The sequence below is a fragment of the Pongo abelii genome, chromosome 5 (genome assembly GCF_028885655.2).
Source record: "Pongo abelii isolate AG06213 chromosome 5, NHGRI_mPonAbe1-v2.0_pri, whole genome shotgun sequence".
In the NCBI taxonomy this organism is placed as follows: domain Eukaryota; kingdom Metazoa; phylum Chordata; class Mammalia; order Primates; family Hominidae; genus Pongo; species Pongo abelii.
In genome coordinates, this window is record NC_071990.2 from 150,523,895 (window position 1) to 150,551,467 (window position 27,573).

The 27,573-nt window shown below is 41.9% G+C and overlaps 1 protein-coding gene across 1 annotated transcript in view; it reads left to right on the plus strand.

Annotated features, from left to right (window-relative positions):
- The window catches only part of UST (uronyl 2-sulfotransferase), a 329,509-nt gene that overhangs the window by 191,428 nt on the left and 110,508 nt on the right, over positions 1 to 27,573 (plus strand). Inside the window, exons 4-5 of the mRNA XM_024248956.3 lie at positions 13,495 to 13,574; positions 24,012 to 24,165. Coding sequence (XP_024104724.1) covers positions 13,495 to 13,574; positions 24,012 to 24,165 — 234 coding nt within the window. The remainder of the gene's footprint in view (positions 1 to 13,494; positions 13,575 to 24,011; positions 24,166 to 27,573) is intronic.

The following is a 27,573-nucleotide window of genomic DNA, read 5'->3' on the forward strand; positions in this document are numbered from 1 at the left end:
TATGGTTGTATTGGTTGATGGGGGACATGAGCTTCCTGCTATGGGAAACTCAGAGGATCTTAGGCTTTGAGAGCAGCATTTGGAATGTTCAGTGGTAGGAAAAGAATGACCCCACTTCACAGGAATAATTTTGCCCTAGTGTAGCTGAGCTGTACAAGTGGACGTGCTGATGGTAGGAAGGGAGTGCTGTCCTCTACCAAGAAGCTATGAAGGTTTACTTTGCAAACCTGTACAGAGGTAAGGGCAACAGTCTCTGTGGGGGTGCTTTGCTAATATAGAAAAGTCAGGTAGAGTGTTCTCATGGTCATTTTACAGAGTCGGGTTTGTCATCCTGGTCTCAGAAACTGGCTTCTGTCCCCTTCCATACATAGGACGAGCAGCCACCCAATGAGTGGTGCCTGCATGTTGGGAAGAAACAAGGAACATGGCTCACTATCAGGTTGAGACCATCATTATAAAAATTTCCCCACGCATGTAATCCCAGCACTTTGGGAGCCTGAGGATCGAGATCGGGGCCAGGATCAAGACCATCCTGACCAACATGGTGAAACCGCGTGTCTACTAAAAATACAAAAAAATTATCTGGGCGTGGTGGCACGTGCCTGTAGTCCCAGCTACTCGGGAGGCTGAGGCAGGAGAATCACTTGAACCTGGGAGGTAGAGGTTGCAGTGAGTCCAGATTGCACCACTGCACTCCAGCCTGGTGACAGAGCGAGACTCTGTCTCAATAAATAAATAATAAATAAATAAATAAGTAAATAAAAATAAATAAATGTCCATCCATGTCCATTTTCTTTGGACATAATCTCCAGTTTTGAGACATTCAGAACCTCACAAATGGAGGGAATCTCATTCTTAATTTACCAATTGTGTATTTCCATTTTATCTTGGGGAAAGTAGAACTGTTTTAAGACAGTAACATAGCCAACCATACTTGTTCTAAAGCCACTATGTTTTGTGTCTTTTATAATACAGAGATCAAATTGCCCACTCCTTTGCAAACTTCCATTAAAAAATCACTCAGTATCAAGTTTAAATAGCCATTACCAGCACCAATAGTTAAAGAGTCATTACCAATCAGCAAAAAATATTTTAAGGTTATACCTTGTAGGTTCCATAGTAGGATCTCCATAGAAAAGAATGATCTTTGGTGGCATTTAAGGATATTGCATTTTATGTATAAGATTGTATAGTAGGGGCAGGTTCTCTTTGATTACCTTACTTGATTGAAGAGCTAATGTGATTAGGTTGGTGATGCCTTTTTAACTGCCTGAAAGAAAGGAATTATAAATAAATACATTATTGCAATTTTATTATAATTATTAAATTTGGTTTTCTTTTGAATCTAACTCTTATGGCCTGCTTATCTATAGGATTACACTTAAATATAATATCATCATACTCAGTTCCCAGATGCCTCATAAAACACAGTTGCTAGATTTTAGTTCCCACTGCAGGAGACACAACAAACTACCCGCAGAGAGCAGGACAAAAGTAACTCAAGGATTAGACATTGGGATGTTCAGGAACGCTTAGAAGAAAGAACACAAAGTACAGTATTTAAATGTGCCATGGAATTCTATAGAGATCAACCTAGTTTGTTTCCTATGAGGAGCAAACATGAAAAAGTAAAATACACTTGTAACTATGAATGGAATAATTTAGAATAAAAATTAATGGCAATTTACTAACAATGTGTAGATTGTTAGATCCAGAAAGGGTTAAAGACAAAGTCATCCCTCTCTTCTAAAATATAGGCTAGCTCTCATCTGTTTGGAATGGTTGGCTTGTCTGGAAGCCAGAGAAGAGACTAGACAGTCTTTTAAGATTCTTTCCAACCCTGTGATTCTGTGATATATTTGTACAACTTCTAGCATAATCTGTGTATTGTGTAGTTGAAACATTTCTGATTCCTGTGGTCAAAGTGACCTAGAATGTATTTCATTACTTCGTTATTCCAGATTTTTTTAAATTGTAAGGCAGTTTTTAAAACGCATGGCAAAGGTAAAGATAAGGTGGAAAAAACAAATATATAATTTTAATGTGAAAACAAGCATAATAACACTGACCATTACCTCTCTGCAGCCAGTTCGTCTGGCTCTGGCACGCAGAGAGAGAAGCCAGGAAATGAAAGGACAAGAAACCCAGTTTCAAGTCCAACAACATTTAGAGAAACACTTTTTTTGTCCATGTATTGCTTTTATTAAAGTTTCAATGTGCATAAAACAGAAAAAATATTATTTTAATATATATTCAAGAAATAATTTGTGGTATGAATAGCTCCTTTTTTGGTAATTTGTTAGAGGAATGAAGGGGGAAATGGTTTAGAAGACTAGTGGAAATTGTAGTCAGTTGTTCTCGCCTATAAACAGTGGAATTCTGAAAATTTGTTCCCATAGAATCATTGTCCCCTAGAGTTAATAACAATTCCACTTCAGGTGCAGTATGACTGAAACAGGCTCCTGTGGGCTGGCCTGGGACTTTATCCACCGTGTAGAGAATTTCTTTTATGAGAAAATGTGCTCCAAGTTCCAAACTACTGACTTACAAATGAACTTTGGAATATTATCCATTTCTAAGACCAGATTATCTATTCCATTTCATTCATACAAAAAGGCACCTCTCTGGGCCACAGTCAAATTCACACATGCATTGCTCTCTAGAGGGTAGCTGTGATCACACACACACACACACACACACACACAGAGAGCTAAATTTTTTAAATCTATTAAATGGAACAAGACACTGAAGGGATTATTAAAAAGGAAAGGGAGTGTGAAGACACCAAATGTTAGAATGCCTATAAAAATCCCACTACATCTGTCCTTATAGAAATAGAAATACCTTTGAGGTTCATATTTTGGAAAATTTCGCCTCAACAGCAGAGCATGGGCAATGGCTGCTGGGCAAGTGTTGGACTTTCGCACAGCTCATCATGCAAACCTGTGATGACATCATTGCATTTATGCTCTAAAACCAGATTTCAGGTCTTAAACTGGCATAAATTATCTCTTGAAAAATGGAGATTATATACAGCTTTGAAAAACAGGGAATTTTTTTCCCCAGAAGACATGGCGTGTGATTGCCAAAAAAACACATAACCATCTTTGGTTAAGACGTGACACCGTCTTTCTGAGCATTGCTCTAAATGCAATAAAGGTCAGAGTGCTGCAGGTGTATTACAGCTATGAGAATCCACAGTTACTTTTATTCTCTTTAAAGAAAAGCAAAAGTTACCAGCATATTGAGAAGGCACATAATTTTACTATTTCTGTTTCTGTTGAAACTGAGGATTAAGTGTTGGATACAGCACCTACTACATGCATTGTTTTCCTTCATTGTTTCATTGAACTTTTTGGACCTAAAAATATACTACTGAGTGGGTATGATTCCCTGTTTTATGGGTGAGACACCTAAGACGATCAGATTGTAACTTTCCAAATACATTGTAATGACTATCAGTGGCTCTTGGCCTTGAACCTAGGCCTTCCTTAATCCAAAAGCCATTCTCATCATGCAGTGTTTATCTCCTCTGGCTGGACGGCAGAATCTCAGCACAGCCTTTTAAAACCTAGAGTTGCAATGGCCCTTCTCCTGGAGATTCTGGGGTAAAGCCCAGAAAACTTTTTCTTTAATGAGGTGTCACAAGAGATTTTATGATGCAGCCAGGGTTAAGAAGCTCTGTCGAAATCATCATACCAGCATTGCCCTAGGTATGTTCCTGAGAATCCTAGTCCTCTAAGACATTGAAAGAAAAAAAATATGATGGTTCAATAAATTTGGTAAATGTTGCGTGCCTTGTCCCGATGAATCAATTCACAATGATTATTCGCATTTTAAAGACTTCGAAAATTAAAAACAAAACTGCAAACAAACTGTTTAACTGGGTTTCACCTAGCGTTTTTGCAGTCTTCATTGTTCAGGGGACTCTTAATGAGTGTTTGTGACTCATTTGCATTCCGCCGAACTCCAGTTCATCGTCTGTGAAATACTAGGCAAGTCCACATCCTCCCACCAGTTGTAATAGTAAAGGCTACTACATCACTATAAACGTCACATCTGTTCTGACTCTCCAACAGCTATTCAAATTATTAAAACCTTGAAGAGTTATATAAAGGGTGGAGGAGAGAGAGATCCTATGCCCATGTGCCCTAGATAGCTTTAGCTTCTTTATCAAAACACTATTTCCTTACCATATTTTAAACTTCCCTCTCCTATTGCTCTTGCCCCCTGCAAGTTTCAAGTCTGAATGGTGGCTAGAAAGCAGTGACACTTAGGGGGAAAAAAACCCAACTCACCTAAAGAAATCATGTTAAGTTTGTAAAAGTCTACAGGCTACAGGGATCCCTAAGGCATGGTTAATTGGGCCTCTGTTTAATCAAGAAGGTGGGCCAGGCATGGTGGCTCACGCCTGTAATCCCAGCACTTTGGGAGGCTGAGGTGGGTGGATCACCTGAGATCAGGAGTTCGAGACCAGCCTGGCCAACATGGTGAAACCCTGTCTCTACTAAAAATACAAAAATTAGACAAGCGTGGTGGTGCACGCCTGTAATCCCAGCTACTCGGGAGGCTGAGGCAAGAGAATCACTTGAACCCAGGAGGCAGACGTTGCAGTGAACCGAGGTTGCATGACTGCACTCCAGCCTGGGCGACAGAGCAAGACTCCATCTCAAAAAAAAAAAAGAAAAAAGGCTGGGTGCGGTGGCTCATACCTGTAATCAGCACTTTGGGAGGCCGAGGCGGGCAGATCACGAGGTCAGGAGATCGACACCATCCTGGCTAACATGGTGAAACCCTATCTCTACTAAACAAAATACAAAAAGTTAGCCGGGTGTGGTGGCGGGTGCCTGTAGTCCCAGCTACTTGGGAGGCTGAGGCAGGAGAATGGCGTGAACCTGGGAGGCGGACCTTACAGTGAGCCGAGATTGCGCCACTGCACTCTAGCCTGGGTGACAGAGCGAGACTCCATCTCAAAAAAAAAAAAAAAAAGAAGGTGCACTCATTCATTTTTACAGCAGATTTCTCTGTTTTTTGTTCATTCACTTTGATGAATATTTATTGAGAACCTAGTATTAATGTGCATATTTAACCCCAGACAGCCCACTAGATATTAGTGCACCCTATTTCTAATCCTCAAGGCAACATTGTTAGGAAAGCATTATTGCCCCATTTTAGAAGGAGGAATAAGTGTGTACAGGAATCTGATTAAAATATAGTGTAAATTAAGAATAATGTGGAAGAATAAGACTTGAAAGCAAACGAGGGTCAAATCCCAAACTTTAAATGGTGGGCTTCAGAGTTGGAACTTTCTTCAGTAAACAGTGGGAAGCTATTCCATTTATGCCTGAGGTAGCAATTTTTTTAAATTTTTGCAATCAGACCTTGGCAATGACCTTGAGCAGCAGGATGCAAATAACTCCCACATGCTTAGCGTTCCAATAATGGAACACTAGGCATACATGGGTTAATAAAAAATGGTTCTTAATCATGATAGGCACCAAAATCTTCTGGGGAGCTTTCTCACAATATGTGTATTCAGGTCCCACTGCAAAATACAGAGCTAAACTTGTAAAGGCAGAGCCAAAGTTATTTGTATTTTGCAGGGGAAAAACTCCCGAAGAGGTCCTCACGCACAGCCCTAGCGAGGAATGATTTCACAAAAGCCTCTGATTATTAGAAAGTTTTCCTTTTATTGAAGTGAATCCTTTACTACACTAGGAAAATCCCGCTGTTACCTGAGACTCTCTCAAACCCCTGAAGACTCCATGCATCCCTGAAGTTTTATGAAGTGTTGTCTCCTCATGAGCCTCTCTATTTATCCCAGGAACCTTTCTCTGGCTTGACATGTTTTGGAAAAGCCTCACTTAGAATGACCCTCAGAACTTCCCCACTTTATAGGAGTGGGGACAGTGTCCACAGGCATGAGAGGTGCTCCAGCTGGACCTTAGAGTCAAACCAAAGAGAGGAGCCTGGTCCCTTTCCATGCCACAGGGATTAGTTCACACAGCCCTGCAGACGTCTAGTCTTGGAGCCCTACAGACAGAAACTGAGTCCGCTAATAGAAACTTGGTGGAAAAAAAAGAGAAAAACAAGGAAGAAGCAGCAAGTCCTGCAAAAATAAAATAAGTTTTTCCTTTCCTTCCAGTTGCAGCCATGAGATTGATTTTCTCTAATTCAGACCCAGGCTCTTTGCCTTGATCATGTCATTGCTCCCCCTGGTGGACTTCTTCTTCATTGCAGGCATGTGTTGCACTGACTGCTTCCCGCAGGCCATCCTGCCTCCTGCTTACAAGGGCTACCCCATACTGCGGGAAGACGGAAGGGTCACCGGAGCCTCCAGCCATCTTCCCAGGCTCTGAGGTTCAAGGGCCAAGGCTCTTCCTCTGAGCTACTCCTTATTTTGCTTTGATATGTTAAAAACATGTCCTTTCTGTACAATGCTTTGCAAAATTATAAGACGTCTGGGTGTTCATGAGTGACACAGAATTCACTTATGAACCACGTAGAACGATACCACCTCTGCTGACAAATATTTGGCAAGAAGTCAGGAGCAAAGTCTGACTGTGTTGGTAGAACTGCAGGTAAAGGTTTTCTGCTGTACCATCCCAGCCAGTCAGGTTGAAAGCAAAATATTAGGAACTACTTACTGATATGCTGTGATCTGATTTTTTTCTTTTAGATATCTTTCATTACATAGTTATCTTTTTTAGTATTTAAAATTAATTTTCTGTTCTTGTTAGGATGTATACTCAGTTTTCCCACCTAGAACTTTTAAAAAGTATTATCTCTGGCATTTTAAAGCTTTTATTTTTGTATTATTTCATAATGCTTTTCCATCTGTTAGAACTTTCTTTCAAATTTTCAGCACATCACAAGAAAAGAAGAAAATTTATATTCCATAAACCTTCTTTGTTCTCCAGAGTTTTGTGCTAACCAATCTGTTCCTTCCATTTTGAAAGATTATGTATAGATCAAATCTCGGTGGGAATGGTGAATAGATTGCAGCCAGTAAATAAAAAACAGGGTTTAGTGATTGGAAAGACTTGGATTTCAATCCTGGCTTTACCTCTTTGTGTGGATGAGGCTTTAAGCAACCAATGCAGTCTTTTGTGCCTCAGTTTCTTAACCTCTACAGTAGGGATAATAATACTTATCCATGGCTGGACACGGTGGCTCACGTCTGTAATCCCAGCACTTTGGGAGGCCAAGGCCAGTGGATCACCTGAGGTCAGGAGTTCAAAACCAGCCTGACCAATATGGTGAAAGCCTGTCTCTACTAAAAATACAAAAATTAGCTGGGCGTGGTGGTGGGCGCCTATAACCCCAGCTACTCGGGAGGCTGGGGCAGGAGAATCGCTTGAACCTTGGAGGGGGAGGTTGCAGTGAGCCAAGACTGCACCACTGCACTCCAGCCTGGGCAGCAGAGTGAGACTTCGTCTCAAAATAATAATAATAATAATAATAATACTTATCCGTGGGGTTCTTATCCACTGCACTCCAGCCTTGGCAGCAGAGACTTCATCTCAAAGTAATAATAATAATACTAATAATAATACTAATAATAATAATACTTATTCATGAGGTCCTTGTGAGGATTAAATGACACCATATGTATAAAGAGCACCGTGGTGCACTCAGAAAATAGGAGTCTGTTTGATGGTGTTGTGTCCTGGATGTTATAATGGTAAGACTGTTTGCTCCATGTGACACCAGGATAATGAACATATGGGTCTGTCTCAGAAAGGCTAAATTCATAGCCTAAGTGCTAGATAATTCTGTCTTCAGTTAACTATACATTTCTTGACTCCAAAAAGGATTTCTAAAGATGATAGCTTCATTTTATAAATATTTGTGGGGCGTATGTTCTGTCCAAGTACCTTTTTTTTTCTTTATTATTATTATTATTATTATACTTTAGGTTTTATGGTACATGTGCACAATGTGCAGGTTAGTTACATATGTATACATGTGCCATGCTGGTGTGCTGCACCCACTAACTTGTCATCTAGCATTAGGTATATCTCCCAATGCTATCCCTCCCCCCTCCCCCCACCCCACAACAGTCCCCAGAGTGTGATGTTCCCCTTCCTGTGTCCATGTGTTCTCATTGTTCAATTCCCACCTATGAGTGAGAATATGCGGTGTTTGGTTTTTTGTTCTTGCGATAGTTTACTGAGAATGATGATTTCCAATTTCATCCATGTCCCTACAAAGGACATGAACTCATTTTTTATGGCTGCATAGTATTCCATGGTGTATATGTGCCACATTTTCTTAATCCAGTCTATCATTGTTGGACATTTGGGTTGGTTCCAAGTCTTTGCTATTGTGAATAATGCCGCAATAAACATACATGTGCATGTGTCTTTATAGCAGCATGATTTATAATCCTTTGGGTATATACCCAGTAATGAGATGGCTGGGTCAAATGGAATTTCTAATTCTGGATCCCTGAGGAATCGCCACACTGACTTCCACAATGGTTGAACCAGTTTACAGTCCCACCAACAGTGTAAAAGTGTTCCTATTTCTCCACATCCTCTCTAGCACCTGTTGTTTCCTGACTTTTTAATGATTGCCATTCTAACTGGTGTGAGATGGTATCTCATTGTGGTTTTGATTTGCATTTCTCTGATGGCCAGTGATGGTGAGCATTTTCTCATGTGTTTTCTGGCTGCATAAATGTCTTCTTTTGAGAAGTGTCTGTTCATGTCCTTCGCCCACTTTTTGATGGGGTTGTTTGTTTTTTTCTTGTAAATTTGTTTGAGTTCATTGTAGATTCTGGATATTAGCCCTTTGTCAGATGAGTAGGTTGCGAAAATTTTCTCCCATTTTGTAGGTTGCCTGTTCACTCTGATGGTAGTTTCTTTTGCTGTGCAGAAGCTCTTTAGTTTAATTAGATCCCATTTGTCAATTTTGGCTTTTGTTGCCATTGCTTTTGGTGTTTTAGACATGAAGTCCTTGTCCATGCCTATGTCCTGAATGGTAATGCCTAGGTTTTCTTCTAGGGTTTTTATGGTTTTAGGTCTAACGTTTAAGTCTTTAATCCATCTTGAACTGATTTTTGTATAAGGTGTAAGGAAGGGATCCAGTTTCAGCTTTCTCCATATGGCTAGCCAGTTTTTCCAGCACCATTTATTAAATAGGGAATCCTTTCCCCATTTCTTGTTTTTCTCAGATTTGTCAAAGATCAGATAGTTGTAGATATGTGGCGTTATTTCTGACGGCTCTATTCTGTTCCATTGATCTATATCTCTGTTTTGGTACCAGTACCATGCCGTTTTGGTTACTGTAGCCTTGTAGTATAGTTTGAAGTCAGGTAGCGTGATGCCTCCAGCTTTGTTCTTTTGGCTTAGGATTGACTTGGCGATGCGGGCTCTTTTTTGGTTCCATATGAACTTTAAAGTAGTTTTTTCCAATTCTGTGAAGAAAGTCATTGGTAGCTTAATGCGGATGGCATTGAATCTGTAAATTACCTTGGGCAGTATGGCCATTTTCACAATATTGATTCTTCCTACCCATGAGCATGGAATGTTCTTCCATTTGTTTGTATCCTCTTTTATTTCCTTGAGCAGTGGTTTGTAGTTCTCCTTGAAGAGGTCCTTCACATCCCTTGTAAGTTGGATTCCTAGGTATTTTATTCTCTTTGAAGCAATTGTGAATGCCAAGTACCTTGAGTAGGCTTTCTAGGGGATAAAGCCTGCCCCCAACCCTCACAGAATTTACATTCCAGCTCAGACTCGTGCACAAACTCAACTACAATGTAATGTAGAAAGTTCATGTCCTGAAAAATTTTCAGATACACTGCTGTGGAAGGTCATGTTCAAAACCAAGCCCATTTCCCCCCTTATCTGCAGTGAAATTTGTTCCTCCCCCAGCATTGCCCATCTCCATGAATGGATACCATCACGTATTCGGTTGTCCTAGCCAGGAATTTGGAAAGGAAGCTCTCTTGGCCACTCGCCCTGCCTCCCTTCTGCTGGCAGGTGGTCATCTCCTTAACCCTCCTGGAACCTCCCCTTCTGTCTTACTTACATTGACTTAGTTCAGTGGTTCTCACACTTTTGGGCCTTAGCATCCCTTGGAAGGCTTGGCAAAACACAGACTGCTGGCACCCCTTCCCCCAGAGTTGCTTCTAATTCAGAAGGCCTGGGGCGGAGCCTGAGAATTTGCATTTCTAACAAGTCTCAGGTGATGCTGATGCTGCAGGTCTGGGGACCACACTGAAAACCACGACCTCAGTTCATGCCATTGTCATTTGCTGTTGGGATTATTGCCCAGTCTTCCTGGCTGTGCTTCTGTATCTAATCCTTACCCTTCTTCACGTTCTCCACCCTGTCCTCAGATCTGGAAAAAAGAATTTTTTCTGGCTGTTGATGACCCACAGAATAAATGTCAGAATTCCTGCTGTGATCTGCAGGGCCCTCCATTGCCTGACTCTTACCTGATTCTCTAGTCTCACCTGCTACTTTGCTGATCCCATCTCGGATCACTGAACACCTCTGGCACACTGAACTCCTGCAGTTCCTTGGTGCCGTATCATTTTATGTTTTGCCTTTTGTATCTGCTCTTCATTATTTGCAATGCCATGAATCCCTTTCTTTCCTGGCTAACTCCTCTAGGCTCTTCCAGACTACTCAGGAAAACCTCCTTGGGGAAGCATTACCTCCCCATCTGAAAGTAGAGAGAGGTGCTTCACTTATCTACCATCTACCTCATGGTGGTTATCACATGATTGTACCTGCCTCTTAGTCCACCTCACCCACAAGACTCTGACAGCTTCCTAACAGCAAGAACCAAATCCATCATCTCTATAGCCATAACCCTGAGCAACATTGCCTGACACAGAGGGGAGATCAAAGGATGTTGAATGAAAAGGGCTATCCAGGAAGGCTACTTGGAGGGGTAGATATTTTAGCCAGAGGTAAAGAGTGGTTAGTATTTAGACACACAAGGAGTAGCAGAAGAACATTCTAGAAAAGGGAACTTAAACTTGAGCTTGGACTTGGTCAGACTTTAGTGTGAGGAAGGAACATGGAGGGCTCTCATTTGGCTGGCCACAGCATGTGTGGTCCTGAGAGCCAGTTGAGGGAAATAGCACAGGTGGAATTCACATGGCTCAACACACCATTGAATATGGGAGTCCAGAAAAGAGCTGGATCAAAGGTGGGAATATGCCGAGCACCGGTAACCTGAACCAGACTGTCCAGAGATGGATGAGGCTGGATAAAGAGTAAAGATGGGTGAGGATTAAGTGTTTGTGTTTGTGGCCATGGTGGAGTTTGAGGGCACCGTTAGGACATATTCCACTGTCTTCTTCTTGTGTCTTCCCACCCATCTTATTCCTGTTTTTATCTCCAGTGACTAATAAGTACTCAATGAATGATGAGTGAATTTATGGCATGGAATCGGAATAAAGACCAGGAGTGGTCCCGCATGAGCCAGGGAGAGGAGAGGTGGCTCGTTGGTGATTTTAGGTGGTGCCATTGTCACCCCCGATGCCTCTCCTGCAAATAAGATTTAGGTGGAGGAAGAGACAGGCTGCTGGCCGTGGGGGGAGGACCAGGCGAGAGACCTCAAGTGATGTCAGCAACCAGTTCAGAAGATGACTGCTTGTCACCAGAAACAAGGAAAGTCTTAGAATTTGTGAAGATCAAACCGGCTGAGAGCTAAAATGTACCCTCTGCCTCCACTGTGCTAATACAATAAACACGAGCATTAGTACCTTGATTCTATGTTTAAAAATACGTCTAGAAAGAGTTATACATTGTCACTGCTAATCCATTTTTTTCTCCTGAAATAGACAGCTTTATGACTATTATGACACTGTTCTCAAACTCTAACTACTACTATTCTTCCATTAAATTTAACACATTGACATGTGTTTAGAGAATATAATTTAATGTGGAATATGTGAAAGAAACGTTTTTCCTTCTGACCTGTTCTTCCAGTTTTCTTGTACAGTACTAGGGAGCTTTCTTGTATGACTCTTCTGTGTGCAGAGAAATATCTGAATAAAATAACCTAGAGATAAAAGCGTTAATGGTCTTTACATTAAACATACACACAGTCAAGAGTTATTTTTCCAAGCAGGCACCCTCAGAGATAAATTACGTATGGTTATGTCTCCAAACCAGTAATTCCATTAGTAAATGCATCAAAAATCAAAATTAACAACGTGACCACGCAGGAAGTTTTACTACCAAAAACAAGCACTTGCAGGTGGTGTGTCGAGGATAAACAGTAGATAAAGAGGCAGGATTCAATTTCCTTTTATACTGAGGCTTAAGGACAGACAGACCATTATTCACTCATACCTGCCACTGACTAACAGAAGCACAGGGTTTATGAACTGCTAGTCATTTACCTTTAAAATTCAGTTTCATTCCTTCAATTGTTGTGAGCTTGAATATCTAATTACAAGGTTTACACACTGAGATCCTAATGTAATAATCTATAAAGCGTGTACTAGTTGGAGTTAATTCATTAAACAAATATTTATTGAGCACTTATATATGTGTCAGCCCCTGTGTTAGACATGAAGGAACAAGGCAGACTCTGGTTTTCTGTCATGTTTGAGACAGACCTGGAGTTCCAGACTCTTATTTTATTGTTCTTGTTGCTACTGCGGTTAACATGTGAATGACTGATTTTGTTTCCAGTTTTTCAACTTGAACTATTTCATAAAACATGAAATGTTGCACTTCTGACATTCATCCAAAGTAGCAAGCTGCAATGTGCTTTTTAAAAATTCCACAGTGTGTTCGTTTTGATGGGGCCAACCAGAAAAACTAGGGAAAGAGAAGTTCAGAAAGTTAGGGAGTCATAAGAATGCTTGGAATTTCTAACAGATTTTACTAAACATTTTCTGTATCATGACATGTTCCAGAAGGCCATAAAAGTTAGTTTATACGAATATAAACTACTTTTTGCCTTGCTGATAACTGCAAATAAATAATTCAGATGACCACCCACCAAAAAACCAAGACATTTGGGGGTTTATGTGTTTCCTATAGAATATTTTCCTTATAAATTTCATAGTCAAGGAGCACAAGAATGAAGTAGTACCTCATTTTATTCCATTTTTAAATTCTGCAGCACCTGTTTCAATATTTTTGTATATCCCAATAATATCATTACGAATAAGATAATGACTAACCTCCTTCCTTGATTTGACTTTAAAGGAAGGGCTAGAAGGCATTCTTTTATTTACATTTTAGTACAGCAACACACTGATTTCTCCAGTCGCAATTACTTAATCTGTCACGTTGCTTTCATGGTAACAATCAACTAAATGAGACACGGGACTATCAATTTGGATAGCACTGTTTTATTCACAAAGGAGCCTTATGTAAAACTTGATAAATGTTGCACTTATACTGCTGGTCCAGTGGTAATAAGTGGGAATAAAAACAGTCAGATAGATAACCTTTAACTTAATATGGCTTGGTAAATTAGATCCTATATATGCTAATTTTGTACTTTTTTTAATAGATGGAACTGATTAAAAATATAAGTACTGCCGAACAACCCTATTTATTCACTCGACATGTTCATTTCCTCAACTTCTCAAGGTAAGACATTTTCCAGTTTAATGGTTCTTTCATTTTCTTCTAATGAATAATTACTTTAGAAATCTACCTTTATTTACAAGGTAGTGCAATTGCCCTTGAAAAGACATTTTTAATCCATTTATTTTTGCTACAGAGGGATCAAAATTTGAAATATTTGAACAGAAACTTCATTTCTTCCTAGACTACTGTCTTAAATCTTATAAAAACTTGGAATTATTTTTTAATGAGAAGCCATTTGACCTAATAGCTCTTTTTTAAAAAGGAATCAGATTTTGTATTGAAACAAATAAGAAGGCAGGAGATGGGTATTTTAGCTTAAATATTTTATTGCACATTTTTGTACAATTTGAACCTGCACAGAACTCTAGAAATAATTTAGTGCTAGAGTAATGAGTATTTTCTAGGATCCAAAGTACCAGCCTCTGTCTGTCTTTTTAATACAGTCATGTGCCACATCATGACATTTTGGTCAATGACAGACCTCATATATATATTAATCCATAAGATTATAATATGGTATTTTTACCATATCTTTTCTATGTTTAGATACACAAATGATTATTATTGTGTCACAGTTGCCTCCAGTATTCAGTATAGTCACATGCTGTCCAGGTTTGTAGCCCAGAAGCAATAGGCTGTACTCTACAGCATAGATACGCAGTAGGCCGCGCCATCGAGGTTTGTGTGTGTACTCTATGATGCTTGCACAACCACGAAATCGCCTAATGATGCATTTCTCAGAATGTACCCCTGACATTAAGCAATGCATGACTGTAAACCATTTGATTTTCTAAGCCTCGCGTGTTTGATGCTGGGGAGGTATTTAAAATTCTGGTTTTTGTTTCCAGCGGCTGTGGTCTTCTGATAACAATGCAAATCTTCAAATTCAGGTTTTTAGATTCCCTATTTGTTAAATTACTAGCTTCAGGTTCTGAGTGTCCTCTTCCCCAGTCTTTCATTAGCATAGGTTGATTGTCACTGTGCCTCAGTCCTTTGCTGATGGCCCTTAGTGTTTTGCTCTCCTTGTGCTGGCTCAAGTCTGCATTCACAGCTGCTATCTAATGGCTGACAGATTACTGGATCCAGAGGCAGATCTGCTGGAGACCAGCCTGTGAACCTCCAGGCCTCCCTTGTCAGCCATCTGACGGGCACTTCTGTCATCTTAACATGGGGTTGACAGTTCCTTGCAGGTCCACACGAGAGCACCAAAGGACCCAGGGCCACAGGCAACATCTGCTAGTTGGTGCTGACCCAGTGGCTCCTGCAGGCCAGGCACCCAGGGAGCTGGCTCTGGAGGAGCTCTTGCCCTGGTCCAGGGTGCCTGACAACCCACCTGGCTGGAAGAAGATTTCAGCCATTCAAGGACTTCCCTGCTGTGCAGCAGGTCCTGTGCAAGTTAAGTGCAAAGAATGAGATTTAGTAAAGCAAGTTATTAAGCAGAGAAAAGGAGTTACTGCCTTATCTTTAAAAGCAAGTGTTCCCTGAAGTTTCCTGGGCCTTCCTGAAAACCAGAGTTCCTGGGATGGTAACAGGACTCCTGCAAATTTTCCACAGTGACCCAGGGCCAGGTGCTGGGCAGCTAGGACTGTGTTTTCAACCACATTTATAAAATGGCTTGTTACTGGATTATCCGGGGTGTGTGTCCTGCCTCTTAATTCCAGAAGGCCACAAGCATATTATTAGACATGATTCGATAACAAGGCTTATTAGCTCTTTCAGGTGTTGTGTTTTATGACTTGCAAAGAGAAAAGCGCTGCTTCCCTGATCCTTGCTGTTCTAGCGCATTGCCTTCTGAGTCACCCGTGACATCCTTAAACCTCATTCATGAACACTTCTTGCTTCATAGGTCAAATCTTTACAACCAAACAGATTGCAATGCAACAAATTTTAAATATTTATCTCTGAACAGTGTAAAACACAAATTGGAAGCCATGGCCAGTATCTTAATTGGGTCGGCAGATCACAGTATGGTGGCCATGTTCTGTTATGGCCTCTACCATCAAACACATGTACAGGAGTTTAGTCTCCATTTAATTCTGAAAGGAAAAAAAAAACGATAAATGCCTTTTAGAAGATACCATGTCTACAGAAAACAGTGCTGGCCTGGCCGTCAGGACCTCTGGTGTCAGAACTGGCCTCCCAACTGGTCATGATTCTCGGCAAGCCGTTCAACCTCTTGGGGGTCTCTGTTTTCTATTTTTTCATCTGTAAAACAAGGACACTTCTCAGTCATCCCTACCATATAGGGATGCTCTGAACCTGTGAAGGAAAAGCCTTCTGAGAGAAGGATGCTGTATTGGTCCGTTTTCATGCTGCTGATATCCAAGACTGGGAAGAAAAATAGGTTTAATTGGACTTACTGTTCCACGTGGCTGGGGAGGCCTCAGAATCATGGCAGGAGTCGAAAGGCACTTCTTACATGGTGGCGGCAAGAGAAAATGAGGAAGATGCAAAAGCGGAAATCCCTGATAAAACCATCATATCCTGTGAGACTTATTCACTACCACGAAAACAGTATGGGGGAAACCACCCCATGATTCAAATTATCTTCCATCAGGTCCCTCCCACAACATGTGGGAATTACAGATGTACAATTCAAGATGAGATTTGGGTGGGGACACAAAACGTATCAGATGCTATATACATTCAGAGTGGCACTTAAAAAGGCAATTCTGTAGACGTCTCTGGCTGAGCCCACTGCCCAGCTCCTGACTTGGTTTCTATGGAAACACCTTGAGGACAGGGCTGGGCTCTGCTTCTCCTCCCTCAGTTCCATTTTACAGAATTAAACACATGTCTATGGATTACCTTCTCTCTTCTATACACTGCACGAGAACTGGGGCTTCTGCAGTCAACGTTAAATGTTTTTCTTGCCTTCGGGAGACTCTTAAGTTCTTCTTCCATTAAAATGTGACGGATGTAAGGAGAGGGTGGTCACAGGGCTTCCCCTAGTGGAGGTGGGAGGCAGGAACTTCCCTGTGGGACGAGGACTCTGGGAAGGTGTTTCTGCGGGGAGGTGAGGAATGGGTCAGCTTTAGACAAGTGAAGGGGGAGGGCATTCCCAGCACAGTGACCAGCAGAAGAGCAGGGCCAAGAGGAACTGAAAGGGATGCAGTGCAACCCAGGATGGACATGACTGGACTGGAACAGCAGTCAAGAGTTTTAAGCAGAAATAACAAGAGACTGCCTGACCAGCTTTGCTGCTTTCAATAAAAAGCCAAAACTGACTCCCCAGGAGCAACCTCCTCCTCTCTTCACACCCACATACCAGGGCCTGGGCTCTTAGCTACCAGACTTCCATAAAAATGAAGAGAATGATCAGTTGAACTTTAATATATGACAAGATTACGATTGTTCCACTCATAGAACATGGGACATTAAAAATCAGCTTTTCGTTGTTTAAGGGAATAGCTTTATTTAAGGAAAATTTCTCTGTCAATATGCAATTGACAAGAGGAAAACAACTAAGCTGGAACTTAAGAGGCCTTTGATATTACTTTTTTTTGAGATGGAGTCTTACTCTGTCGCCCAGCCTGGAGTGCAGCGGTGCAATCTCAGCTCACTGTAACCTCAGTTCAAGCGATTCTCCTGCCTCAGCCTCCCGAGTAGCTGGAATTATAGGCATGCACCACCACACTTGGCTAATTTTTCTATTTTTAGTGGAGACAGGGTTTCACCATGTTGGCCAGGCTGGCCTCAAACTCATGACCTCCAGTGATTTGCCCACCTCAGCCTCCCAAGTGCTGGGATTACAGGCATGAGCCACCGTGCAAAGCTAAGGACATTAACATACTTTAAAAAATAACTTTTAGATGTATTTTGAATGATAAGGTATAAAGATAATGAAGCTGATCTTAAGAAACCTACCCTTATAGCTGCTGACAGACCTATTGCTTGTTTCAGGATAATGAGGTTCCCATGAGAAGAACTGACACTGCAACCTAATATTATTGTTGATATTTCCAATCTTCCGCACATCGTTAACATGCCGCACGGTACTTGCCGGCAAGCAGACTGTAAGGATGAAAGTCAGGCCTCCCTCCCCACACTTTTTTTGCACACAAACGGTCAGAACTTTTGAAGGGTAAGGCATTATATCATAGCTAATTGCCCTTTCTTTTTTTATTCCATTAAAGATGGCATTTTTACCTTGAAATTTAGACAGTCTTGAGTCATGTAAAATGCGAGCCTGTGAGCACTTGGTGTTTCTATAGCTGACCTACTTCGTTTTTTTCACCATCTAGGCTTCTTGTCCTGTTTCTTCTTTTTCCTTTTTTAGAGTTAGAAGGAACCATATCTAGTTTTATTAATCCAAAGATGGGAAGTAATTGGTTCAGACCAATCAGGTGTTTTGCCTCAGGGAAGGTTTCCTGCCCAGGCACTTATGCACAGCGAGCTCAGCAGAGATCTCAGGCTTCAGTGGGGATTCCTGAGTTGCACACTGGGTTGCTGTTGCACATAATTGTGGAACTCCCTAGAAATTCAAGCCAGGCAAATGTTTTTCACCTGGACTATCTGGAGAATTGAGTTAAAACTACCTTGGCTTAAAAGGTGCTTCTCTTTGTTAGGATGTTTAAGTAGGATTTTTAATATTTGCATACTATGGTTTCAGGTATCTTTTTTCAGTTTCCAGAGTTAACTTTAAGAAGCAGTTTCTGAAAAAGATCAACTTTCCAACATCAACAGCATCCCTCCAAATCTATCTTAGATCCCCACACTAGAAAGCCTTGCGACAGACTACAATTCAAATTTGTCTGTCCCCTGCCTCCAATTTTATTTATTTTCTAAGCTTTTATTTTTTGGGGGGTATAAATATTTTTGCAATCTATAATGCCCCTCACCCTTCCAAATGTGCTTTTGCAGGGAAACCCTTAAGAAGCTTTGCCTCAGAACCCGATGCTGTCAAAAGGGTCCAAATGCATTATAAGAGACACCAATATGCTAAAGAATTTCAAACCACCACTTCCCTTATCCTTTTTTCACATCATTCTTCCTTTCTCTCCTATGACCGCCTCACCTTCCTTTGCTTCCATTTCTGTTTTCTCACGTATCTCAGATGATGGTTCCAGTGCCAATAGTAACTTGCAAAAACAAACAAACAATGTGAAAATTAGTCAATCACCAGAAAAGCAGTGGGGTGTGATGTGCAAGGGGATGCATTTTAGACACCTTTTCTCTTCCCTACAAGTGAAATCTCAATTACTGATGTGAACAGTGTTTCTTGTATCAACTTTTGCGAACAAACTCTGCCCTCTGATGGCATTATTTAACCAAACAAATCAGACTTCGCTAAGTCCACAAGTCAATTTGGTTTTCACATCTTATTTGTAAATGTTGACTTTTTTATTCTTCTTAGCCAAGTGATCCCTTTCAATTCTGTGTCCTTCGAATCCCTTGTCATTTGACAGACTCTGCAAACTCTGAAGAAAACACCAAAGTGAAAATCGGCATTAGCAGTTAACACCGTCTCTGGCACCTTAAACACAGTGCAGAAGTTCCATTTACAAGTGCGAGTTTTCTCTGAGTTTTCCCTATGTGAACCCTGGCTGGGCTCATCTTCCTAAATTGGCACTTTCTTCCTCATGTTTCTGCTTTTCCCTCTATGGGGAGTGGATCTCTGCCACTGCATGGGCCACCAGCTGTGTTGGCCCATCAGGGATGAGTATAATCTGGACTTTCTCTCATTTCCTGATTATTCCTTACTGTTTATTTCATGCCTTGTCAATTCATCTTCCTCTGTGAGCAGGAGCCCTGACCCAACTACCCACCTCCTTCCCCATTTGTCTCAGCTTCTCACAGCAAATGTTTCCATCTCTCCTGCCTTGGGACAGACCGGAGAGCAGAGCACAGCTGTCTCTTCTGCTTGTGTTTTGTGATGGGTGGTGCGGGGGGGGGGTCTAGTCCTGGGCAGAGGAGATGGAATGCCCACTGCAGGGTGTGTGAGGACAGAAGTCAGACCTCCCCACCATGCTGGCCCCCACTGGACGTTCAGGAACTCTTGTTACTGTGACGGGCTCCAGCAAAGGGCCCTTTAACAGCCAGCTTGGCTGGGCGCAGTGGCTCACACCTGTAATCCCAGCACTTTGGGAGACTGAGGCAGGCGGATCACTTGAGGTCAGGAGTTCGAGACCAGCGTGGCCAACATGGCGAAACCCCATCACTACTAAAAATGCAAAAATTAGATGGGCATGGTGATGGGCGCCTGTAATCCCAACTACTTGGGAGACTGTGGCAGGAGAATTGCTTGAACCCGGGAGGCAGATGTTGCAGTAAGCTGAGATCATGCCATTGCACTCCAGCCTGGGCAACAAGAGCGAAACTCTTATCTCAAAAATAAACAGCCAGCTGTACCCTTCTCCGCCTCAGCCACTCCTCACTCTGCCCCCAAAAGGTCCTGTTCTTTTCCATGATGGCCTTTCTCTCACTTCAAAGTGTCTTCCTCCCTCACTGACAAGGGTCAAAGCCCTGGGCCTCTGGCCTATGGTACTTTTCGCCCTTTAATGTAGATAGTGGCACAAAGATAACCTCTGCTTCCAGGCCAGAGGCTAAAAAGGAGGTAGGTTTTTGGCAGAATGGTGGTTACCAGGGGTGGGGAAAGCAGGAAAAGGGATTTTTTTGTTGAATGGACAGAGTTTCCATTTGTGATCATGAAAACGTTCTGGAGACGGGTGATGATGATGACTTCACAACAATGTGAATGTTTTAATACCACTGAATTGTACACTTTAAAATGATGAAAAGGGCAAATATATATATTTTACTAGAATTTCTTAGAAGAACAGGATATACTTTCAAAAACTGATCCCAATCACAGTAATCTCTACTATAATTGGAGTACAAAACAGTCTTAATTCTCCAGGATAATTCTGGTCTTAAGTATTGATTTAATATGTGCAATAATTATTACCTCAGGAAGAATGCCTTTCAAATTTTGATGAAAATACACCTAAAATTTTTACCCTAGTGCTTTGTGTAGCTGTTGAAGAGGTGACTAATATTATCGATGGGTTGATTAATTGATTGAGGTAGCAGTGTGGGACCGATGCTGATGAAAATGCTCAGAATGAGGTGTTCGGAAATGCCTCTCAGAGTGAGAACCATGCAGTTATGCTTCCTAGAAAATTATTCCCTGCTGCAGATCTTCATCTTCTCATCAAAAAAATGAGTAAAAATTTTAAAAATATGACACATTTGCAGAGTCCGAAGGAAGCCCAGAGGAGTGATTACAGAGTCGGTGAATAGGATCTGTGAACAAATGTCGAAGAAATTGTTAATGCCTGCTATTTTAGGATGACTTAAAAGAGAGCTTCAAAGATGGAGGAGTAATTGTGGTGACTGAAGGACAAAAGGGTGTGTTGTTGAACAAAAAACAAAATATGGCCTGACTCTTCTACTCTCTAGTGTATGCACCACTTAGAACCTGTGATCAGCCGTAGTCACCACAATTTTTTAGAGCTCCATAAAGATCAAATTAGAGCTTTAGATTATAAAACGAAGGGAAATAAGTCTTAAGATAAAAGCCAAAGGAATGCTTGAAAGAAACAACAGAAAGTTAAAGGAATTAAAATTGAAGTTGAAAAGGCTAAGCATTGTAGAAGCATAGGAGACGCAAATCCTTTGTGTCAAATGGTTCAAACAAAAGGAAGTGTGCATAAAAGAAAATGTTAAATATTGGCTGAGTATAAGAAAGACTTTTCAGCTGATACAGTGGACTTCACAGGGAGGTTGTGGAATCTTCTCTCAAGGCTTTTAAAAATCACTGTATGGGATGGTAGGGTACAAACCATTCTCACCCCCAGAATGAAATCATGAGTGAGCAAAAGATTCAGGTGACCCAGGGACTTTATAAACAGTAGCCAGAAATTCTGACCAGAGTTTTGAAATACTTAGAGGAGAAACTGATGCTGAAAGAAGATGGAATGAGGGTAGGGAAATTTGCTTCCCTACTCAGGCACTAGGACATGTGCTATGCTCTGGTCCCTGGTGGTAGCATGGTGGTATTCTGGCCTCTTCTGTATAACGGACGTGTCACCTCAGATTTTCCCAATTTGGCGGAAGCTGTGTGTACAGAGGGCTGGCAGCCTGCAATCATTATTGCCTTCTGCAAAGGGGAAGATATATACAAGACACCTCTTTCTCATAGTTAGAAACTTCTAGAGAGAGCCTACTATATTATCTGATACTTGACAATACATTCTTAAGCCATCTAAAATGTCCATTTTGGAAAATTATTCTGGAAATCTTGCATTGGGTTTCAACGTGCAAACAAGAGCAAGTCATCCATGCTCATCAAGACTTGCCAGTCCTTACTTCTCTTGCCATTGATCAAAGATGGCAGTGGTGAGGCTGAGAGCCATCTCCTGATGGGATGCTGTGCATGGATTCACATGATTGGGCAGTTCTGCTAACTAGCACTAGCAGTCATTCTTCACATGAACATAGAAGAATAGTTGAGGTTTTTAAAAGCATGAAGCAATTTTGAGGATCTAATTAGGTGCATATTTGGTATGCAAGTCTTGTCTTCCTAGTCCCTAGCTTTATTACTTTAGTTGCTGTTTATCATCGATATGAAACCCAATTTAATTTTAAAAGGGGGATAAACCTGGTGTGTGTACAGTAGTTAGCCAGTGGTTGGCACAGCTAACTCCTGGGACTCCAGTTAGTTGTTCATCCAGTTACATGAATGTGTATTTCTGAGAACTAACAAGATTCACATTGCAAGGCTAATTTCACCCATGAGCAGTGTGTTCCAATGTGGTAGTATTTAAGGGCTCCAGGGTGTCATTCATGTGTCCTGGTACCTGAAATTCCACTATCTCAGAGTTGTTCCTTTGGATTCTTCTCTCTGAAGATTCTTTTTAAAAATGCAGATAAACCAGGAACAACATTATATGAATTCATACACAGAAAAGGATGGGGGCTTGTTATTACTTTCCTCTGACAACAGAGCCCCATGATATGGGAAAAAACGTTAACACTGAGAGGCACACACTCAGATGTTCATTTCTTCATTTGGTCATCATTTGTTGAGCACCTACTGTGTGCCACACACTGAGCTAGAGGGTGTTGTTCCTGGCTGCAGGAGGCCCACAGTCTGATGGGAGAGGCACACATTTCCACACAGTGCAGGAGAGAGGGCCCGGGGCACAGAGGAGGGAGGCATGGACCCTGGGTTAGGCATTAATTGCTGAGGGATGTGATGTGACTCCAGGCTGGGTTTTGAAAGGTGAATGGAGTCTGCCAGCTGGAGAGAGGCAGGAGCGGGGTCCTGTCAGTTTGTTTTCTCTTAGTTCTTTCTGACCCCTGACAGAATGTCCAGGCACGTTCCTCAGAAGGTCACAAGGTCATAGGGCTAGAGAACCCTGCAGGCCCCTCAGGAGGTCACCAGAGCATGACCTCTGCCCAGAGACTGGGGCACTCTCCCCGGACTCCTCAAGGCTACTGCTTTCAAGCAGTTCAAAGAGAAAAAGAAGGAATCATTAAGACAAATCCAGCCAATCTCATCACTTTGCCTCAGGAAGACCTTGTTCTTGGGCCAAGATTTAGTGGACCCATATAATCCTTTCATGGAAGGAATTAAAATGGAACACCTGGCTATTTGCTTTATTTTTATCTGAAGCCCCTTGCCATCACTCGAGGATAATTATGTTGAATTTTGTTTCATTCTTGATATCCCACACAAAATTTCCTCAACTCCGGAAATCACTTTTCCATAATTAAGAGCATAGATTCTAGAGCCAGATTGCCTGGACCCATATCCTAGTTCAGCTACAAGTTATGAACCTTATTCCTGCCTCAGTTTCTCCAAGTGTAAATGAGGATAATTATAATTATTTTGACGTGTTATGGGGCTTCAGCAAGCTGGTTGCATGAGGTATTCAGAACAAGGTGAACAGCGAGTGCTCAGTGAAGACTGGCTGTTATTCACTCCCTTACTGCAGAGCACCTGACCTGGAACTGTTTGAATTACAATGTAGAGGAAGTGCCATCTCACCAGCAAGGCAGTCAGAACCTACCAATCAACTGAAACATTCACTGAGGGCCAATTGTGTCCCTGTGGGTTCTGTTCTAGCCATTGGAAAGACTAAATCCAATACAGAGTGGCCCCTATCCTCAAGAAACCTACAGCCTAGTAAGAAAACTAGACACCATCTCTTCCTTAACATGCACAATGGCGTGGTTTGTACCGGCTATACTATGAAATGTCCTCGCAGCCCCTCAACAGGTACCTGGAACAGGTATCATTCTCCCCCACTTCCTGCATGGTAATAAAATGCCTATCAGGAAACACTGTTTGCTTATTACGTGTCATTGGCACCTTAGCATAGGAGGTCATCTCTCAATAAGTTAACCTAGAGGGAAAGGGAGATGTTGTCTAAGTAGGCCCTGTTTTCCTCCTGCAGTGATGGGTTGTAACGAACTCAATGTTTGTGTTAGGTTTGGAGGAGACCAGCCTGTCTACATCAACATCATTAGAGACCCCGTCAACCGGTTCTTATCTAACTATTTTTTCCGTCGCTTTGGAGACTGGAGAGGGGAACAAAATCACATGATCCGCACCCCCAGCATGAGGCAGGAGGAGCGCTACCTGGTAAGTCCTGTTGCATGCAAAAGGTGGTCTCCCCACTGCCTGAGGAGTGGCCCCACCACCAGGGAAGGCTCACTCTTCCCTTCCCAGGCCTTCTCCTTGGCGCCTCCATGGAGCGTGGCACAGAGAGGGTGCTTCTGCAGGAAGGAGGTCTTGGCGAGAGAAACTGGTTCTGGGTGACCCAGATCCTAATGAACATTTCCTCAAATGATTTTCTGATTTTGCTTTGCTCAGTTGTCTTTAGTGCTAGGTTTTGGGACCCAGAGCGGAAACAGTCTTTCCTAAGGAGTCCTGACTAGCACTGTCGTGCTTAAGAAGAACAAAGGTGTTGGGGGGTGTCTGTTAGAGGGGGCAGAGCCCCTTCTCATCCCTCAACCCATTCAGTTCCCATGACCACTGTGGGAGGGAGAGGTATTTTCAGATGAGTACCCTGAGATTCCAAAGGTTGTGGCATTTGCCACAGTCACCTCTCAGGTAAGGGCACAGCTGCAACCGACTGTTTCTGGGTTTCCTGCCTTCACAGTCTGAGTTATTTCCACCACAGCGCAATAGAACCCTGTCATTGCACCAGTAATTGTTTGCTTTCTCTGGACTTGTTTTGGGGCCCTCAGCTCCATGAGGGATGTTAGTCTTGAGCCCAGTAATTATTTCCGCAACACAGAGGTTGGTAACAAAAACAGAGGGCAGAGTTGCGCGTCCTTCTTTTTTTTTTTTTTATTATTATGATTATACTGTAAGTTTTAGGGTACATGTGCACAATGTGCAGGTTAGTTACATATGTATACATGTGCCATGCTGGTGCGCTGCACCCACTAACTCGTCATCTAGCATTAGGTATATCTCCCAATGCTATCTCTCCCCCCTCCCCCCACCCCACAACAGTCCCCAGAGTGTGATGTTCCCCTTCCTGTGTCCATGTGTTCTCATTGTTCAACTCCCACCTATGAGTGAGAATATGCGGTGTTTGGTTTTTTGTTCTTGCGATAGTTTACTGAGAATGATGATTTCCAGTTTCATCCATGTCCCTACAAAGGACATGAACTCATCCTTTTTTATGGCTGCATAGTATTCCATGGTGCATATGTGCCACATTTTCTTAATCCAGTCTATCATTGTTGGACATTTGGGTTGGTTCCGAGTCTTTGCTATTGTGAATAGTGCTGCAATAAACATACGTGTGCATGTGTCTTTATAGCAGCATGATATATAATCCTTTGGGTATATACCCAGTAATGAGATGGCTGGGTCAAATGGTATTTCTAGTTCTAGATCCCTGAGGAATCGCCACACTGACTTCCACAATGGTTGAATTGGTTTACAGTCCCACCAACAGTGTAAAAGTGTTCCTATTTCTCCACATCCTCTCCAGCACCTGTTGTTTCCTGACTTTTTAATGATTGCCATTCCAACTGGTGTGAGATGGTATCTCATTGTGGTTTTGATTTGCATTTCTCTGATGGCCAGTGATGGTGAGCATTTTTTCATGTGTTTTTTGGCTGCATAAATGTCTTCTTTTGAGAAGTGTCTGTTCATGTCCTTTGCCCACTTTTTGATGGGGTTGTTTTTTTCTTGTAAATTTGTTTGAGTTCATTGTAGATTCTGGATATTAGCCCTTTGTCAGATGAGTAGGTTGCGAAAATTTTCTCCCATTTTGTAGGTTGCCTGTTCACTCTGATGGTAGTTTCTTTTGCTGTGCAGAAGCTCTTTAGTTTAATTAGATCCCATTTGTCAATTTTGGCTTTTGTTGCCATTGCTTTTGGTGTTTTAGTTATGAAGTCCTTGCCCATGCCTATGTCCTGACCAAAATAGAGATATAGATCAATGGAACGGAACAGAGCCCTCAGAAATTATGCTGCGTATCTACAACTATCTGATCTTTGACAAACCTGAGAAAAACAAGCAATGGGGAAAGGATTCCGTATTTAATAAATGGTTCTGGGAAAACTTGCTAGCCATATGTAGAAAGCTGAAACTGGATCCCTTCCTTACACCTTATACAAAAATCAACTCAAGATGGATTAAAGACTTAAACGTTAGACCTAAAACCATAAAAACCCTAGAAGAAAACCTAGGCGCGTCTTTCTTTCAGCACTAGAACGAAAGGTACATTTCCCATCCCTGTGTTGAGAAACACGTACTGAGGAGCTGACAGCCTGGTGCCCAGGAGGCTGAAATCCTGGTCTCTGTGTCTGAGAGAGCCCTTGGGGTTCACCCGGACCCATCCTGGGCTGTTGTCGGGCACAAGCAGGAAAGAAGGAAGTGTTGAGGATCAGTCAGAGGTGTTGTTCCCAAAGCTGGAAAATCGCCCAGAGCCGAGGCCACTGCTGATGCGCCATCAGCAGCAGCCTTGCCGCTGGAGAAAAGCACCGAATCTTGGGGCCACGGCCAGGACGGCTGCTTCCTCATCTCATTTTAAAAACATAATGGAAGTGGATGTTCAGAGGCTGGGAGCATTTGGGGATGATGTCCCCTCAGTGTCACGTTCATGTTTTCAAATCCATGATTAGAGTAGAGAAAACTGAGATACAGAGAAGTTAGTGTCTCAGCCAGGGCCAGACGACTACACCAGACCCACGGCTGTCCACTTACCTTCAGTACTTGATCAACTACCTAAGGCTTCAGTGAAATATTTTGATGATTTTATTTTTATTTTTATTTCCTTCCTTTGATGTATTTTAAAAGTGGCTTTTCCCTTTTTTTTTTAGTTTTTGATGTCGAAACCCTAATCTATTTCTTTATAGGTTATGAGGCCGGGCGCAGTGGCTCACGCCTGTAATCCCAGCACTTTGGGAGGCTGAGGCAGGTGCATCACTTGAGGCCAGGAGATCGAGAGCAGCCTGGCCAACATGGTGAAAACCTGTCTGTATTAAAAATACAAAAATTAGCCGAGCATGGTGGTGCATGCCTGTGATCCCAGCTACTTGGGAGGCTGAGGCAGGAGAATCCCTTGAATCCGGGAGGCAGAGGTTGCAGTGAGCCGAGATCATGCTACTGCACTCCAGCCTAGGTGCCAGAGCGACACTCCATCTCAAAAAAAAATAATAATAATAATTAAAAATAAATAAAATTTAAAAACTGTAGGTTATGAATATGACTATATGTTTTTTATTTGGTGAGACATGTATTCAGAGTATACAAACACTACAAGAATAATGTCTTCTCTAAGTATCTTTATTATTTGTTTTGGATCTTGATTAATATATCTATATGTTCTTTTAAAAACAGCATACATTCCATTTAATCCAGATAATTCTTTCATAGTTCTGATTCAATCCTCATGCTGAGAAAGTTAGAACCAAAGGATAGCAGAAAATGCCAAAAAACCAACTATACGGAAACACGTCTTATGAACACTACTCTTCAAATATTAATGTAAGAGTTGAGGGGAATGCTCCAGCTTTTTCCGCTCTG